Source organism: Dasypus novemcinctus, chromosome 4 (genome assembly GCF_030445035.2).
Source record: "Dasypus novemcinctus isolate mDasNov1 chromosome 4, mDasNov1.1.hap2, whole genome shotgun sequence".
NCBI classification, from domain to species: domain Eukaryota; kingdom Metazoa; phylum Chordata; class Mammalia; order Cingulata; family Dasypodidae; genus Dasypus; species Dasypus novemcinctus.
In genome coordinates, this window is record NC_080676.1 from 72,476,724 (window position 1) to 72,494,558 (window position 17,835).

The 17,835-nt window shown below is 37.6% G+C and overlaps 1 protein-coding gene across 6 annotated transcripts in view; it reads right to left on the minus strand.

Annotated features, from left to right (window-relative positions):
• Window positions 1–2,454: 2,454 nt before the first annotated feature.
• Window positions 2,455–17,835, minus strand: part of PIGX (phosphatidylinositol glycan anchor biosynthesis class X) — a 42,688-nt gene continuing 27,307 nt past the window's right edge. For all 6 annotated transcript variants that reach the window (XM_071214713.1, XM_071214714.1, XM_058296448.2 and 3 more), the window contains 3 exons: window positions 12,438–12,651; window positions 7,170–7,270; window positions 2,455–4,190 (listed from right to left, as the gene is read on the minus strand). In XM_071214713.1, coding sequence (XP_071070814.1) covers window positions 4,047–4,190; window positions 7,170–7,270; window positions 12,438–12,648 — 456 coding nt within the window. In that variant the 5' untranslated portion in view covers window positions 12,649–12,651 and the 3' untranslated portion in view covers window positions 2,455–4,046. The remainder of the gene's footprint in view (window positions 4,191–7,169; window positions 7,271–12,437; window positions 12,652–17,835) is intronic.

Here is a 17,835-nt window from a genome sequence, read left to right on the forward strand (position 1 = left end):
GCAAACAGAATAATAAAATTCATAAAGGTTTAGTTAATGAAATTTTTGGTTACAGAATATAAAGTAAGTTCATTTAAATTAATAAAGTAAGAAGAGCAAGAAAACATGAACAAGAAACAAGATACTATTTTTTAAAATGTCCAAGCAGCTCTGAAAAATAACAAAGTAGATCTTCTAGAAAGAATGTAATTATTGAAAACAAAGCCAGTGGGTGGGTTAAACAGATTACAAAAGGCTGAAGAGAAAATTAGTGAACGGGAGGATAGATATAAGGAAATTACTAAGAGCAGCCCAGAGACAAGGAGAGAGAAAATACGAGAGATTAAGAGATATGGGGATAAGGAAGCAGACTTGGCCCAATGGACAGGGCGTACACCTACCACATGGGAGGTCTGCAGTTCAAATGCTGGGCCTCCTTGATCTGTGTGGAGCTGACCCATGCACAGTGCTGATGTGCGCAAGGAGTGCCCTGCCATGCAGAGTGTCCCCTGCGTAGGGGAGCCCAATGCTCAAGGGGTGTGCCCCGTAAGGAGAGCCGCCCAGCATGAAAGAAAGAGCAGCCTGCCCAAGAATGGCACCGCGCACACGGAGAGCTGACACAAGATGACGTAACAAAAAGAAACACAGATTCCCAGTGCTGCTGCTAAGGATAGAAGCAGTCACAGAAGAACACACAGCAAATGGACACAGAGAGCAGACAACTGGGGGGGTGGGGGGTGGGGGAGGAGAAATTAAAAAAAAAAAAGATATGGGGATAGACTGTGAAGGTCTACCGTATGCCTAATCAGAATTCCAGGAGAGAAAAGAGAACATAGAAGAGGCAGTATTTGATGAGATATTAGCTAACAATTTTCCAAAATTGGTTAAAGCCAAGAATCTTCAGCTTCAGGAAGCAAAGTGAATCCCAAGCAGAGAATTAGAGGAAATCTACTCAGAAACATGAAGAATTAAACTTCAGAATGACAAAGATGAAGTAACCATAAAGAAAAGACATTCTCTACAAAGATACAATCATTAAATTCACAGCAGACTTCTAAATAGCAATGGGTGCCAGCTGACAATGAAATAATATTTTAAAGTACCAAGAGAAAATAACCAAACCCAGAAGGGCATGACTAGCTAAATTACCAATCATATGAGCAAGGATGAAATAAAGGTATTGTCAAACAAAAAGAGATATGTTACCAACAACAGGCACCCACTAAAGACTCCTTCTTTCAGAAAGAAAGTGATCCCAGAAGGGAGGTCAGAGATGTAAGAAATCACAGGAATATAACTAATACCTACCATCCTATCACTGATTAGGACAATCCTGAGGAGCATACTTTATCCACTGTATTTCATTCTTTGACAGCATACCAAAGCCCACATTCAGCTACTCGCCAGGAAAATATTTTGTAAGGGGATAATATAGGTAGATTTTTGTCACTTTCTCATAATTTCATTATTTCCCTATCATATCAATATTCACATTATTAAAATAAAGATCAGTAGCTGTGGCAGTTTGATATTATTGATGAATTCCAAAAAGAAATACTGATTATGTTTGTAAACTGGTCTATTCCTCTGGGCATGTGATACCCTTTGATTACATTAAATTCAGAGGGTTCACTTTAGGGCTTTGACTCGGCCTTGTCAGTAGGACGTTGAGTCCCCATCCCCTTAGTGGGCAGATGCACACAAATGACAAGGCAGAGGACAAAGCTGAGTTTTGATGCTGGAGTCCCAGGGAGAGTGCTGAGCTGTTCACCTGATAGTTACAGCTGGTCTTGTGGAGAGAGGAGAGCAGCTGAGTCGGGAAAGAGATGAGCCCTAGGAAGAGAGACTAGCCTTATGCTAGCCTGCTGCTGAGATTGTAAGAAGCTAGGACAATGGAGCCTTAGGAGGAAGAGGAAGGCTGAACCGGTACAGAGACCTGCAGCCATCTTGCTCCAACATGTGGCAACAGATTTTGGTGAGGGAAGTAACTTACTCTTTATGGCACTGTGACTGTAAGGTTCTACCCCAAATAATACCCTTTATAGAAGCCAACAGATTTCTGGTACTTTTCATCAGCACCCCTTTGGCTGACGAAAAGAGTAGCAATAAATGAATATACTCTCTGTCTAGAATATACCTTAAACTCATGATAACCTGAAATCATTAGAACTCCAACAGCTGCTTCCATGTGTGCACCATCCTCCACAATGCCTAGCTAAATAATCTAGATTCTTAAGAGAGGGGCTGAGATACTCAATGCACACACACGTTTATACTTAAAATAATCTGCTGTTCTACCACCCTTAGTTGAGGTAACTTGTGTATATGTTCCTTTTATCCATAAAAGCTTAACACAGTACTTTAAGAACTGTAAACCATAAAAATGAAACAAATACTGGAACATAATGACCAGGAGAACAATACCCATTCTCTTGGCCTTAGGCAAAAGAGACCAAATGCAGAATTACAAAACTGTTTCAAAAATGAAGAAAACTTTTATTCATTCCCATTATTACACTTCCGAATACCCTGTTTAAATGAGTAAATACCCGAACCATTTTCCAAGCCACAATCTCAAATATTAACTTGGGAACTTGTTTCAATACTGTGGAAATCTTGTTCTGATGTGCAAAAGAAAAAATATTATAAACACATACACTCTTAAAAGGTTAAATCATGTTTCCCCATCTCTCTAACTATATCCTAAAATGTTGTCTGTTGATGCTAGTGATTTTATACTAACAAATAATTCCATTTCAATGCCACATTATTAATCCAACAGTGAAAGAAATGCTTATAAAACATGGAATTCTTTCTTATAAGAAAACACTAAACATGTATGAAACTAGATTGGGTTGAAATTTTAATCATTTTAAAGATCTTCACTATTTCTACTTTATAGCATTTGGATTGTCTTTTTCAATATTTAAGTCTCAAAACAGGCCTTCAAAAAGAATTGTTATGACTAGTTAAGCCATGCATGTCAAGTTATAAAATATTTATTTCCATAAAAACACCAGAATGTTTTAGGAAATTAAGTCTTGATTACATAAAAAACATATATCACATCCCATTACTCCATATAAAACAATGTTAAAATACCGATTTATTGGTTTCTGTTTTGAAACATGCTTTCCATAAGCTTTTATTTTTTAATTAACCCATGACACATTATTTCCTATTTTTTTCCCAAGTAAAACAGTAAATTGAGACCCTTCATTTAGAAAAAGCAGTCACCTGAAGGATCCATTTTTTGTAAATGTACAACTTAATAAAATATACTTTTTAAAATGGCAACCTGAGTTGTACTGACATACACACTAAATCTTAGTACTCAGTTTCATCAAGCTCTTTGACAATTCATATATTCTAAGAAATATTACAAAATGTAAAAGGAGGGAGTAGATGTGGCTCAAGCAGTTGAGCACCTGCTCCCACATGGGAGGTCCTGGGTTCAGTTCCCAGTGCCTTCTAAAGAAAAAACAGACAACGAGCAAAAACAATGAGCAAACAGATGAGAGCGCCATCTCATGGGGGGTAGGCAGAATGTAAAAGGAGAACGGAGATGCTTTAAGGAATAGTCAATTTTGACATAATTTCTTTGCTGTCCTACTTTAATAATCTTCTTTGAAATTCTGGATAAATGGCCTTACTATTATTATGCAATTAACATTTAAATAAACCTCTGATTCATCCAAATTATTTTATTCTTATATATAATAAAATTTTCTCAAACTTTAGCTTAAACAATTTCTTTTCACAAAATAAGAATTATTTGTCTCTAATACATAAAGAACTCATTTTTCTGTCCCAAATGAAGATAAAGCCATGTCTCATAAAGTACATATTAACAGAATTGTTTCCTTTATTGGCACTTGATGCTAGAGGATTATCAATAATCTTCCCAACAGAACACTAGATTTTGGAATTAGCTGTGGCTGATCCAAAATTTCCTCTGTTAAACATTATTTTGGCCATAATTCCATTAAACAAAATTTTTAAAAATAAATGAAGACAAAAGATGAAAGTAATGACATAACTCTAGAAGAATACCTCTAGTCATAAACTTATAGGGAAAAATGACCATATTTGAAAACAGCCACAAGGATCAAGGTAGAACACAGAACTGTAATGAGCAGAGTCACAGAACATACTAAAAAGGTATGTACAGTCAGTCCCACTGGAACTTGTAGAGTCACATTCTTATATACCTATGGAGAGAGAGGGATAAAGAAGTTAAATTGAGACCTTTCCTAGGGTGAGACCACTATATCTTTGATTTCTAAGTTGATCTTTTGTTTTTTTAAAAATATCTTTCTGCCATTATGTTGTATTAAATGTTAACATCATTGTTCGAGTGAATCTTTTGGATCCAACATTTTATTTAATGTTAGAAAATCAGACTCAATTCCTACAATAATTCTTAAATTCTCATTAGTTCTGACTTTTTATACATTTTACATAGAGTGGAATATATTCTAAAAAAAGAAAAAAGCAAACTATATCCTAAAGTCACCTCTAATCAATAGAAACATTTACTTCCTCTTACTATGGTTCACAATAGAATACAGAATTCTAAGTTCAAGTTCTAGAAGAAAAACAATAAAACAAAAATAAAACTAAAGTATCATTCGTTTTTCTGCTTTGCTGTTTCTCTTCCCAAATAGCTTTCAAAAGTTTATTAACAAATCACAATTGAATGTGTCCTTTTTTTGTTACCACAACATCAAATTAATGGTGATACTAACTAGTAACTCAAAAGTTCTTCTATGTTAAATTTAGTTCCTAGATCCTATTTTGTTTTAAATATAAGGGGTTCAGTTAGAAACCTTGGGAAAAGTGATTTTAAAGAGATTTTCAAAACTTAAAATTTAGGTTATCTTGGGAGTAGTTTTATTTTGGGTTTTGTTTTTCTCTTTAAGGAAGTTGTAGCAGTTTGATATTGATGAATTCCAAAAAGAAATACTGGATTATGTTTGTAAACTGATCTTTTCCTCTGGGCATATTAGATTATATTGGATTCATAGGTTTACTTGATTAAGTAATTACGTGAATCTCTTGTGCCAGTGGGGTGGGTGGGGACTCACAGATAAAAGGCATGGCAAAGGACAGAGTTAGGGGGTTCCTAATGTTGGCGTTTTAATATTGGGGTTTGATGCTGAAGCTGGAGCCCTGGGAAGAGAGGAAACCTGAGCCTGGAAAGAATCTAGCCCTGGGAAGAAAGGAACCCTAAGCCCAAAGAGATGAAGATCTGGGAAGAAAGGAACCCAGGAAGCCTGAACCCTGACAGATATCAGCAGCCATCTTGCTCCAACACATGGAAACAGACTTTGGTGAGGGAAGTAACTTATGCTTTATGGCCTGGTATCTGTAGCTCCTATCCCAAATAAATACCCTTTATAAAAACCACCCATTTCTGGTATTTTGCATTAGCACCCCTTTGGCTGATTAATATAGAGGTACTGAGGGTTGAACCTAGAATCTTGTACACAGGAAGCAGGTGGTCAATCACTGAGCTACATTTGCACCCAATGAGAGTTGTTTTTTTTGGTGTTGTTTGGTTTTTAGGAGATTATCAGAGATTGAACTCGGGACCTTGTACGTGGGAAGCAGGCACTCAACCACTGAGCTACATCGCACATGTGTTTCTTTTAAAATAAATACCTGGATTATAATTCCACATAAAAAATGTTACTAATGCAATCTGTAACAATGAAAATTATTTTTCATCAAATGGCATTGTAAACAACCCTCACTATAGATCACCACCTTAGTAATGAATGGTCACCTATATTTCCGTTATATAGAAACAAGAAATATAAGTAAAAAAAACAAACAAACAAAAAAACCCCAAAGTGCTTGACTATGACCTCTTATTTCAAGTTCCAGGTTTTAAGGAGAACTGAACTCAAAATGGTTCAATAGGATAATTACTTATTTTGTAGTAATGAACACTACCAACTTTCTATCAATCAGTAACACTAATCACACTCCTCATTCACATAAAAATAAAATTCAATATTTCAGATATATTTTGGAGTTTGAAAAAATTCATGCACTATATGGCAATGGCAAACTACTCAAAATCATAAAATATCATCATAGTCCTTTCCCAATTATCAGTTCAAAGAAAGTTCTCCAATACAAAATAGCAGTAGTATCACACAGTAAGCCTTTGGCATAAATAGTTTTCTGAGCTAGCTAGCAGACAAACTAAAAAGCAAACACAAGATATTAACAATGGTACACATTAACAAATATGCTTTATGTTTATCCGATTGACATTCATGGTATCTGCTGACTTAAAATTTTTTATTTTGCTTTTGTTGCAAACTCAATTGACTCCTTGTAAAAGTTAATCATAAAAATAATGACATAGATTGTGCTGTTCTTTAGAACAAAAAGAAACAAACATTAATACTATAAACACCAGTTAAAAGGTAGCTTATAAAAGAGGAAAAAAGGGATGAAAAATAGAGGGAAAGAAAGAGATAAGTTGTACAAAAACTTACCACTAAAGGAAGAAAAGAAGTAGACAATATTACATGTATGTATAATATATATATGTATGGTAAGTAGAAGACTGCAGACTCCTAAGATAAAGCCATTATTGCTAATGAGTTATTTAATGTTACCCCAATTTAAAAAATGAAAATGAACTGCTGAGGTCAAATTTGGGAGGCTATAGAAAAATGGTCTGAAAAGCCTAATTATAGATATGGATTAGCAATACAACTGTCTAAAAACTTTATCACAGTTAAAATCATACTACTTACAGTTTTATTTTCCTTTTCTCACATGTTCTATATAATAAAGTTAATTTTGTTGTTCAAAAACTAATAAAACATTCTAAATAAAAATAAAATTTTATTCACCAAGGAAAACCAGATGGACATATCACTGCTTTTCTTAGCCACTCCATACCTTTAAAATGTATACCAACTATATTTAAGCTCTGGGCCAAAGGGGTCTGGGACTAACCAACCCTAAGTCCCCAGCCCAAAAATTAAACAATTGGTGACTCTATCCAAATGAGGAAGCACTGCTGCCATCAGTAGCAAAGAACAGTATTAAAAACAAAAAACAGCTTTCTATGGTATACTTTGTGACCACTTAAATGTGATAGAAACATTTCAGAAAGTTTTAAATGAGGCAGCATGACCCAAAAACAACATAAAATATTAGCTTACTGATTTATACTTCATATTGTTCCACTGGCAGATATCTTTATTCTTCAAAGCACAAGGAGCTGCTACTTCTGACTGAGCCCAGCATTTCAAAACTGGGAACTCTGGGAAAAAAGTGGTACAATAAGATATCAGAAAACCTATATTTGGAGGTTAGAGGGTGGACCTGTGTTGAAGCTTAATAGAAGTCTTTCATGTTAGGATATAAGTATTGAAAAATTTTAACACACTATATATATATGGTTTGGACACACTTTTTACATGCAGTTTTATTTTAGCAGCCTGTTCTACATGAGTGCCTTAGAAATTATAAAATTATGAGGGCTGTACAAAAGTTGAACATGACTTCTTAACAAATTCCACTACACTAGACCCAAGAGCCACTTTTAAAAAAGATTTAATACAAACTTTTTTTTAAAGTATAAAATACATTCAGAAAATGAATAGATCCAAAGTGTATACATAGCTCGATAAATTTCTACACAGTAAACATACACATATAAAAACACTACGATCAAGAAACAGAACAATATCAAAACCCAAATACTCTCTTATATGAGGGGACACTTTTTCAAACTTTAAAGTAAAAGGTACCATTAATAGATGGAAAACTAAACTGGATGAATGAAACTAATATCGCTGAAAACTGTTATATTTTTTTATCATGAAATACATGAAGATATTATAGCAAATGTTATGATTAAAAACTTCCTATCTGCCAGACCTTAGTGACAATGCTTTACTTTTGTATACTCTAAACCAGCCCAAATTTGGAGAGACAAATAATCAAAATCTGAAAGTCTTTTTCAATGAAAGAAAATGACTTGATTCTAACAAGACTAGAGATGGCAGAAACATAGTTTTTCATTTACCCAAATCCCCAGATAAAAATAGGAAGAACAATTACACAGCAAAACCAGAAACTCACAGACAGCATGTGAAACAAAAACTAGATAAAAAAGTATTCCTGGGAAGTGGATGTGGCGCAGGTTACTGAGCTCCTACCTACCACATGGGAAGTCTGCAGTTGGGTTGCTGGTACTGTCTAAAAAAGACAGTGAGTTGTGTGACGGGCAGGCGTGGCAAGCTAACACAAGATGATGCAACAAGAGACACAATAAGAAAAACAATGAGAGAAACAATAAAGCAGGGAACAGAGGTTCCCAGTGCCTGCTAAAGAAAATGAGCAAGACAGCAAGCTAATGCAACAGGCAGGTGCGGCAACCTGACGAAACAAGATGATGTAACGAGACACAAGAAGAAAAGATATACTGAGAAACACAACAAAGCAGGGAACAGAGGTGGCTCAAGCCATTAGGTGCCTCCCTTCCACACTGGAGGTCCTGGGTTCAGTTCCTGATGCCTCCTAAAAGTGCAAACAATGAGGCGGAGGGGAGAAATAAATAAATAAATAAAACAAATCTTTAAAAAAAAATTTTATTCCCTCAAACCCCAAAATATATGTAAGTGGAGACAAACCACCAAATGTCTCAAGTCCTGAAATACCAACATCTGTGCAGGAATTAACAGAAAGAGGCAAAGATGTAACCAAAGGGCCTGAGAACAAGAGAATCCAAATAGTCAAGAGGTAGTATTGGAAAGCACAGACAGGTCAAATTGAATAAAACAGCTTAAACTTGCAGGGAGTACAGGGGGTCTAATAATGGTCTAAAGGGGCTGGACCCTATGCACTCTCAAAACCAAGCCATCAAGGGTCCCTTTCAGGACAGAACCTCATGCTGAAGAGCAAGTGCCAAGAGTGAAATTAAAATTGAGGAGGGCAGGTATAACAGAAAAGAAAAAAGTCATAGAAGAGTGAGGGATAGGGACAGAACCAGGAAATCTCAAAAAGCAGCTGCCATTTTTTTTAAAACACTGTATTGAAACAATAGAGAGGGAGCTCTATGAAGTTAGAAAAGCTAACTGAATAAAGATTCCTTCAGGGAAGCAGATATGGCTCAAGTGATTGGGCTCCCATCTACCAAATGAGAGGTCCCAGGTTCAGTTCCTGGGCCTCCAAGTGAAGGCAAGCAGGTCTGTGCAGCAAGCTGATCCATGTGGAAAGCTCACGCAACAAGATGACGCAACAAAAAAAGAGACACAGAGGAGAGACAACAAAAGATGCGGCAGACCAGGAGGCTGAGGTGGCGCAAGAGATTGAGCACCTTTCTCCCACATCAGAAGGTCCTAGGATTGGTTTCCGGTGCCTCCTAAAGAGAAGACAAAAAGACAAGCAGTGAATGGACACAGAGAGCAGACAGTGAGTGCAAGTGGCAAGGGGAGGGGGACGATAAGCAAATAAAATAAATCTTTGAAAGAAAAGATTCCTTTAAAATATTCAGGAAAACTAACCTCGTATAAAAACGAGCAACAAAAATCACTGACATCAAATCCTATATGAGGTAGTAAAAAAGAGAAAGTTAAACCAAAAAAAAAGAAAAAAAAACTAAGGACAGAATAACATCTCTTCAGATAACAAAAGGCACACCAAAAAGACATGCTCATGAATCAAATAAAAGTTGTAATTATGGTTTCAAAACAAGCTAAAATACATTAAGAAAATGATATAAAATATGAAAGAACATCTAGACAAAGAATGTGTGGCATAAGGGAAAGAAAATTAGATCATCATCAGACTTTTGAAAACCCACACTTCAGGTCAGAGCTCAACAAACTTTTTCTGTAATAGGTCAAAGGGTAAATATTTTGTTGCAACATGGTCTCTGTTGCACTACTCAATCCTGACAGCGTAGGTAAAAAGTAGCCATAGACAATACATAATCAAACAGCTATAGTGCTGTTCCCATAAAACTTTACCAAAATAGCCAGAGTACCTGATTTAGCCCTTGGACAGTAATTTGCTAAACTTCTACTTTAGGCCAGATGAAAATGGAGCAATGTGTTCATTTAAGGAAAGAAAATGTAAGCCAAGGAGATAGAAAACAGTAATTATATGCTCTGACAATGTAGATATGGTATAACCACTAAAAAAAGAAATGGAGAAAGAAAGGTGATAAAATATGAAAAAAATATTTAATTGTTTTAATAATAATCATTTATAATGGTAGTATATGTATGAAAATATGTGCATGTGTGCATATTTGTATCCAGAAAAGGCCTAGAAAAAAAATTACTAACCCATTAGCAATTAGCATCCTCGCCACCCAAATTGTATTTCACTTTAAGAAACCAGAGTTTCATGGAGAATGGCGGATTGCAGGTCTCAGGCAAGAAATGTATAAAATGAACCTAGAACAAGATGTCTTATCAAATCACATAGTAAGTAAGCTATCAAAAATATACCAGGGTCATTTTTTTTTTTTAATATCTAGCATGTCCTTATTAAGTTTTTTTTTTAAATTTCTCTCCTCTTGCGCCCCCCCTCCCCACTTGTCTGCTCTCTGTGTCCATTCGCTGTGTGTTCTTCTGTGACCACTTCTATCCTTATCAGCAGCACTGGGAATTTGTGTTTCTTTTTGTTGCATTATCTGGCTGTGTCAGCTCTCCGTGTGTGCGGCACCATTCCTGGGCAGGCTGCACTTTCTTTCACGCTGGGCAGCTCTCCTTACGGGGCGCACTCCTTGCACATGGGGCTCCCCTACGTGGGGGGCACCCCTCCATGGCAGGGCACTCCTTGTGCACATCAGCACTGCACATGGGCCAGCTCCACACAGGTCAAGGAGGCCCGGGGTTTGAACCATGGGCCTCCCATGTGGTAGGGGGACGCCCTATGCATTGGGCCAAGTCTGATTCCCACCAGGGTCATGTTAAAAGCACTCAGGAGCCAATCTGAAGAGCTTTCCACTGTTTAAAGATAGGGCTATTTGAGCTTCAATAAGGATAAGAAATGCAACAGACTGAAACTCAAATATGTTCAGATTAATTAGTAATAATGTTTTTTAAAAAATTAGTTGCCTTCTGAGAATTATGGAATCCCAATTCATTATTTTAAAAATAAAGCAATAAAAGAAAAAGTCAAGCACTTACACTAACTTTCCCATAAGAATAGTAGTACCAAATAATAGATAAGGGAAGCATCGTAAATGAAAAATGGAAAGCTAGAATTCATGATAAAAATGAAAAGCTAGAATGCACCACTCTTTTGCAACCCCCAATGAATGAATGGATCTAGGCAATGAGGATAGCTGCTGAGATCACAAAAAGAGACACAACCAGACGTTATATGCCTCCTGATAAAAGAACACAGTAATACTTATGGGCTTGCCAAAGGAATTGAACCTGAATCTGATCACATCTCTGGAAACAGCTGCCAACTGCCAGGAAATAAAGATGTCAGAGGAATATGTGGAACTGCACTTAAGTGCAATTAATAAAACCCCATGTTTGAGAAACTCTATAGGTCAAATTGGGCTACATTCTTCAACAGATAAATTTTAAAGGAAAGAAAGGGATAGAGGAGAACATGTAAATTAAGAGACTTAATGGAGATAATTTTTTAAATGGGTAAGACTATAACATACAAGAATGCCTGCTTGGATGATAAAATTCTAAAGAAACATAAGGAAGTCATCAAAAGTCAGGATGGTGGATACTTTTGGAGGGAGGGTGGAGGCTGTGGTTGTTACAGGAATATGGTGTTGCTGCCAGTGTGACTGGCAAAATTCTATTTCTCAATATGTGTGGTAGTTACATGGATATTGCTTTACAATAATTTGTTAAACTATATATTTGTTGGGAAGCAGACTTGGCTCAGCTGATAGAGTGTCTGCCTACCATATGGAGGGTTCAGGGTTTGATACCCAGGGCCTTCTAATTCATGTGGTAAGCTGGCCCATGTGCAGTACTGCCGCGTGGAAGGAGTGCCATGCCACACAGGGCTGCCCTTGCATAGAGGTGCCCCATGCGCAAGGAGTATGCCCTGCAAGGAGAGCCACCCCACGTGAAAAAAAAGTGCAGCCCACCCAGGAGTGGTGCCACACCCACAGAGAGCTGACACAGCAAGATGAGACAATAAAAAGAGACGCAGTCTCCCAGTTCCACCAGATAATGCAAGTGGACACAGAAGAACACACAGCGAAAGGACGTAGAGAACAGACAATGGGCGTGAAGGGGAGAGAAATAAATATTTCAAATGAAATAAATTTTTAAAAACCTATATATTTGGTTGTTAAGTTTTTCTATAACTGTTTTATTATACAATCAAAAAGATTTTTAAAAAGAAAGAAAAAAGAAGCATTTTGCTGTCTCTGTTGACTGCTGACTTACCTTTATTTTTATTTTCAACCATTAGAAAATACTTCCAACCCTTACCTTGGTCACAGTACATCAATAAATCTGGATTATTGACCACAATAAACGTTTCTCCATCTTTACTATACGGCTGATGATAGCGGTAGTGCACAGGCAAAAAAGCCTGGAAACAATCAATGCACTGTGAATCTTGTCTGGCATAAATAAGAACTTCAGATTCTTTAGACAAATAGTTAGGAGCTTCTATATTAAAATTTTCTGAAACCATCATTGCCTGTCAAAAAGAAAACAAATATAAATTCAGAAGAAGAAATGAAGAGGATTAAAAAACAATAACAAAACCAGAAGAATGCTCGACAGATGAATAGAAGTATCAAATTTTCCCCTTATAAACAGCTTTCATTCTCTTTCCATCCTCCAACTCTAAGCAGAAAACAGAGAATGTGATCTGCACTTAATAAAAATTTGTTTACTAGGGAAGTAGATGTAGCTCAACAAGTTCGGTGCCTGCCTACCACATGGGAGGTTCCGGGTTTGGGTCCCAGTGCCTCCTAAAGAAGACAAGCAGATGCTGAACCTGCTGCAACAAGCTAGACGCCACGCCCCCTGTAACTAGCAGACACCTAGACAAGCAGATGCCACAAGCCAGCAGACAGTGCAGCCCGCGGGGAGCAGATGTAGCTCAGGCCATTGGGTATTTGCCTCCCATGTGGGAGGTCCTAGTTCAGTTCCTGGTGTCTCCTCAAGAAGGCAAGCAAACAACGAGCAGATAAATGAGAGAACCATCTGGGGGATGAGGGAAGATGAAAAAAGACAAAGTAAATCAATAAATCTTTAAAAAATTTTGTTTACTAGAAGAAAACTGGGGAATTTATACCCTGGGGTACCAAAATTTCCCCATAATAAAAATTATTTCTGTGCAATTTCTTTATTAACCCCTGTTAAGGTGACAAAATAGGTACCAAGAAAAGAGAAATTTAGTGACTAAATATAGCATTATTCAATAAGTATGAAAACTACTATGACAAAAAATATTAAACATGTTTTGGGTTAAAATGACTGGAATCATTCCAGTAATTTTCTGATCTTCAGTGGTGCAAGGAAGATAGTAGCGAGATTAAGACAGAACACTGAGGTCAAGAAGTCGAAGCAAAGTCTATAAGGACAGCATTCTCTATATTGGGTATAAAAAGTTAATGGAAAAAGTGACAAACGACTCTTTAAAAATAATAATAGATTTTTATTTTTTAGGTTTACAGAAAACTTGCAAAGAATATGAAGTTCCCATATCCCCCCCGCCCCCCATACACACTTTCCCTTATTGCTAACATCTACATTATTATTAACTAAAGCCCATATATTACATTAGGGCTCACTCTGTGATACAAAGTTCTTAGTTTTGACAAATGTATAATGTCATTCATCCACCATTATACAATACCATACAGAATAGTTTTAATGCCCTAAAAATGCCCTATTCTCCATATATTGATCCCCACCATTCCCAAATCCCTGACAACCACTGATCTTTTTACTGTCTCTATAGTTTTTGCCTTTTCTAGAATATCATAAAGCTGGAATCGTAAAGTGTGTAGCCTTCTCAGACTGGCTTCTTTCCCTTTGCACTATGCACTGAAGGTTCTCTATGTCTTCATGGCTTGCTAGCTCATTTCTTTTTATTGTTAAGTAATATTCCATTGTACCACAGTTTGTTCATTCACTGCCTACTGAAAGACACCTTGGTTCCTTCCAAGTTTTGCAATTTTTTTTTTTAAAAGATTTATTTTTTTAATTTATTTAATTCCCCTCCCCTCCCCCGGTTGTCTGTTTTCTGTGTCTTTTTGCTGCGTCTTGTTTCTTTGTCTGCTTCTTGTTTCTTTGTCCGCTTCTGTTGTCGTCAGCGGCACGGGAAGTGTGGGCGGCGCCATTCCTCGGCAGGCTGCTCCCTCCTTCGCGCTGGGCGGCTCTCCTTATGGGTGCACTCCTTGCGCGTGGGGCTCCCCTACGCGGGGGACACCCCTGTGTAGCACGGCACTCCTTGCGCGCATCAGCACTGTGCATGGGCCAGCTCCACACAGGTCAAGGAGGCCCGGGGCTTGAACCACGGACCTCCCATGTGGTAGACGGACGCCCTAACCACTGGGCCAAAGTCCGTTTCCCAGTTTTGCAATTATGAATAATGCTGCAATAAACATTTGTGAGCAGTTTTCTTGTATGCACATCAGTTTTCAACTCATTTCATTAAATACCAAGGAGTGCAATTGCCAGATCATATGGTAAGCTTCTGTTTAACTTTGTAAGAAACTGTGAAAGTGTATTCCAAAGTGATGATACTACTTTGCATTCCCACCAGCAAAAAATGAAAGTTCCTGTTGCTCCATGTCCTCACCAGCATTTGGTATTATTTCAGGCTTTTGGGTTTTAGCTATTCTAAAAGTTGTGTAGCCACATGGGATCTAGGCCCACTCTTGATTTAGAGGTGGAGTGGATATCACCATTCCAGGGTCCTCAGGACGGAGGAATAAAATATGGTTTAGAGTGGACTTACTGGTATTCTACTATAGAATTATTGTTAAAGCAGGCTAGTAAGATAGGGAATAGATGGATCTGGAACCCGGCAAGAAGTCCACATGGACATCAGCAACCCCAACATGGCTGCTGGAAGACCCTCCCCAAGATTCTGCCACTCAGAAGAAGACTTCCAACGGAACCAGGAGTAGCCCAGATATTCCCCAAAGGACTTTATCATTGGGCCCTCCTGGGAGATTGACGGGGGAAATAAGCAATCAAAGCAGTGAACAGCTGGAAGTCCTCTCCTGCCATTAGCAAAGGGGTGGAATAATTAGCAGTTTAAAAAGTGGCACCGGGCCTGAGTTCGCTCTCTCGTGCTCTCTTGCCTCTGGACCTGGGCTCCAGCTGCTTTTCCCCAGCTTGGATCACTACACAAGTAAAACTTGGGCATTTATAACCTATAATAGGAAATTGTAGCCTGTAAATCAGCCCTCTTTATCACTTTTCAGTCCCTTCCTCTCTATTTGGGATACCTGCTCTGTTATTTTCTCCCATTTCTCTTCCCTCCCTCCCTGAATAAATTATGGACCTAACTCACCCGATGTGCTCTTGAAATTCATTTCTGCAGCATAGCCAAGAACCTAAATAAAATCTGGTAACATATTTGGTAAGCCAGTTCAGGAGTTTTCTTGGTGAGTGAAACTACGGCCTGCAGTCTGTTTAATGCCTTCCTTTGGTTCTCCATTTTAAACGGGTTCACCTACGAGCCCCCATAGGACATAATCCCAGAGAGGACTTGGAGTTATTCTGAATGATACTGCAGGGACAGAGGCAGGACATTATATATCCTGCCATAACCACTGAATGGACTCAGGCAGAACATAAACTACAATGTAGGGAAGCGGATGTGGCTCAACTGATAGAGCATCCACCTACCATATGGGAGGTCCAGGGTTCAAACCCAGGACCTCCTGACCAGTGTGGTGAGCTGGCCCACATGCAGTGCTGATGTGCGCAAGGAGTACCATGCCACGCAGGGGTGTCCCCCACGTAGGAGAGCCCCATGCACAATGAGTACACCCCGCATGGAGAGCCGCCCGCGTGAAAAAAAGCACAGCCTGCCCAGGAGGGGCACCACACACATGAAGAGCTGATGTAGCAAGTTGACACAACAAAAAGGACAGATTCCTGGTGCCGCTGACAAGAATACAAGTGGACACGGAAGAACACACAGCGAATGGACATAAAGAGCAGACAAGGGGGGGGGGGCGGGCAGAAGGGGAGAGAAATAATAAATCTTAAAAAAATAATAATAAACTGCAATGTAAATTATAATCCATGCAGTATAGCAGTGCTTCAAAATATATTCATCAAATGCAATGAATGTGCCACACTGATAGAAAGAGGTTGTTGATGTGGGAGGAGCAGGGGGTGGTGGGGTGGGGAGTGGGGTATAAGGGAACCTCTTATATTTTTTAATTTAACATTTTGTGTGATCTTTGGATCTTTAAAAAAAAAGACCATAAAAAAAAAGTTGGAGGGAAAAAAAGTTGTGTAGTATTATCTCTGTTTTAATTTGCAGATTCTCTAATGATACATGTTAAGTATCTTTTCATATGCTATTGGCCATCTGTTTATCTTTGTTGAGATATCTGTTCAGGTCTTTTGGTCTTTTTGTAAGTGGCTTGTCTGTCTTTAAAAGTTATTTGTATATTGTGGATACAAGTCCTTTATCAGATATGTGTTCTGTAAATGTTTCCTCCCAGTGTGTAGTTTGTCTTTTCATTCTCTTAACTGTGTCTTTCATAAAGCAGAAGTTTCTAATGTTAAGGAAGTCCAACTTATAGCAGAAGTTTCTAATGTTAAGGAAGTCCAACTTATCAAATTTTTCTTTTATAGATTGTGCTTTTGGTCTTTATCTAAAAAGTCATCACCAAACCTGGGGTCAACTAGATCGTCTCCTATATTGTCTTTCATAGGTTCTATGGTTTTGCATTTTACTTTTGGGTCTATGATCCATTTTGCTTTCATTTTTGTGAAATGTGTAAGGTCTGTGCTAGATTTTTCTTTTCAGTGTTCTATCACAATTTGTTGGAAAGACTATCCTTTCTCCATTGAACAGCCTTTGCTTCCTTGTCAAAGATCAGTTGACTATATTTGTGTGGGTCTACTTCTGAGTTCTCTATTCTGTTCCACAGATCTGTCTATTCTTCTACCAATATGATACTGTCTTCATCTCTGTAGCTTTATAGTAAGTCTTGAAGTCAGGTAGTGTCAGTCTTCCAACTTTACTCTTCTTCAGTATTGTCTTGCCTATTCTGGGTCATCTGCCTTTCCATATAAACTTTATAATCAATTTTCAATATCCACAAAATAATGTGCTGTAATTTTAATAAGGATTGAGTTGAATTTATAAGTCACATTAGGAAGAAATGACATCTGAACAATATTGAGTCTTCCTATCCATGAACATGGAATATTTCCCCCACTCATTTATTATTGTATACATTTTTCACAGATCATTTCCTATATGCATTTATCCTGGGATATAATGAAGATGAAGCAAGTAGAAACAGCAATTTGGTCTTCAGACAAGACTCTGTTAGCAAAAAGACTATTTGGTGATAGTTAAAAAAAATTTTCACTCTGGGTATTTGAGTATCAAAAATGAGCCTTATAAAGGGTTTCTTTTGGAATGATGAAATTGTTCTAGAATTAGAAAATGGTGACAGTTGCACAACTTTGTTTGAGTGTCTAAACATCACTGAATTTTATACTTTAAAAAGGGAAATTTTATACGTAAATTATATCTCAGTTGAAGAAAGAGAATAAGTTTTTAAAATGCATCTCAAGAGAGACCCAAATCCATTTTAAACCAAAGTCAATTAATAACCAACCAGCAGGAACTAACCAACAATTCAAGGTCTTGAGCAGACTTGAAAGTTTC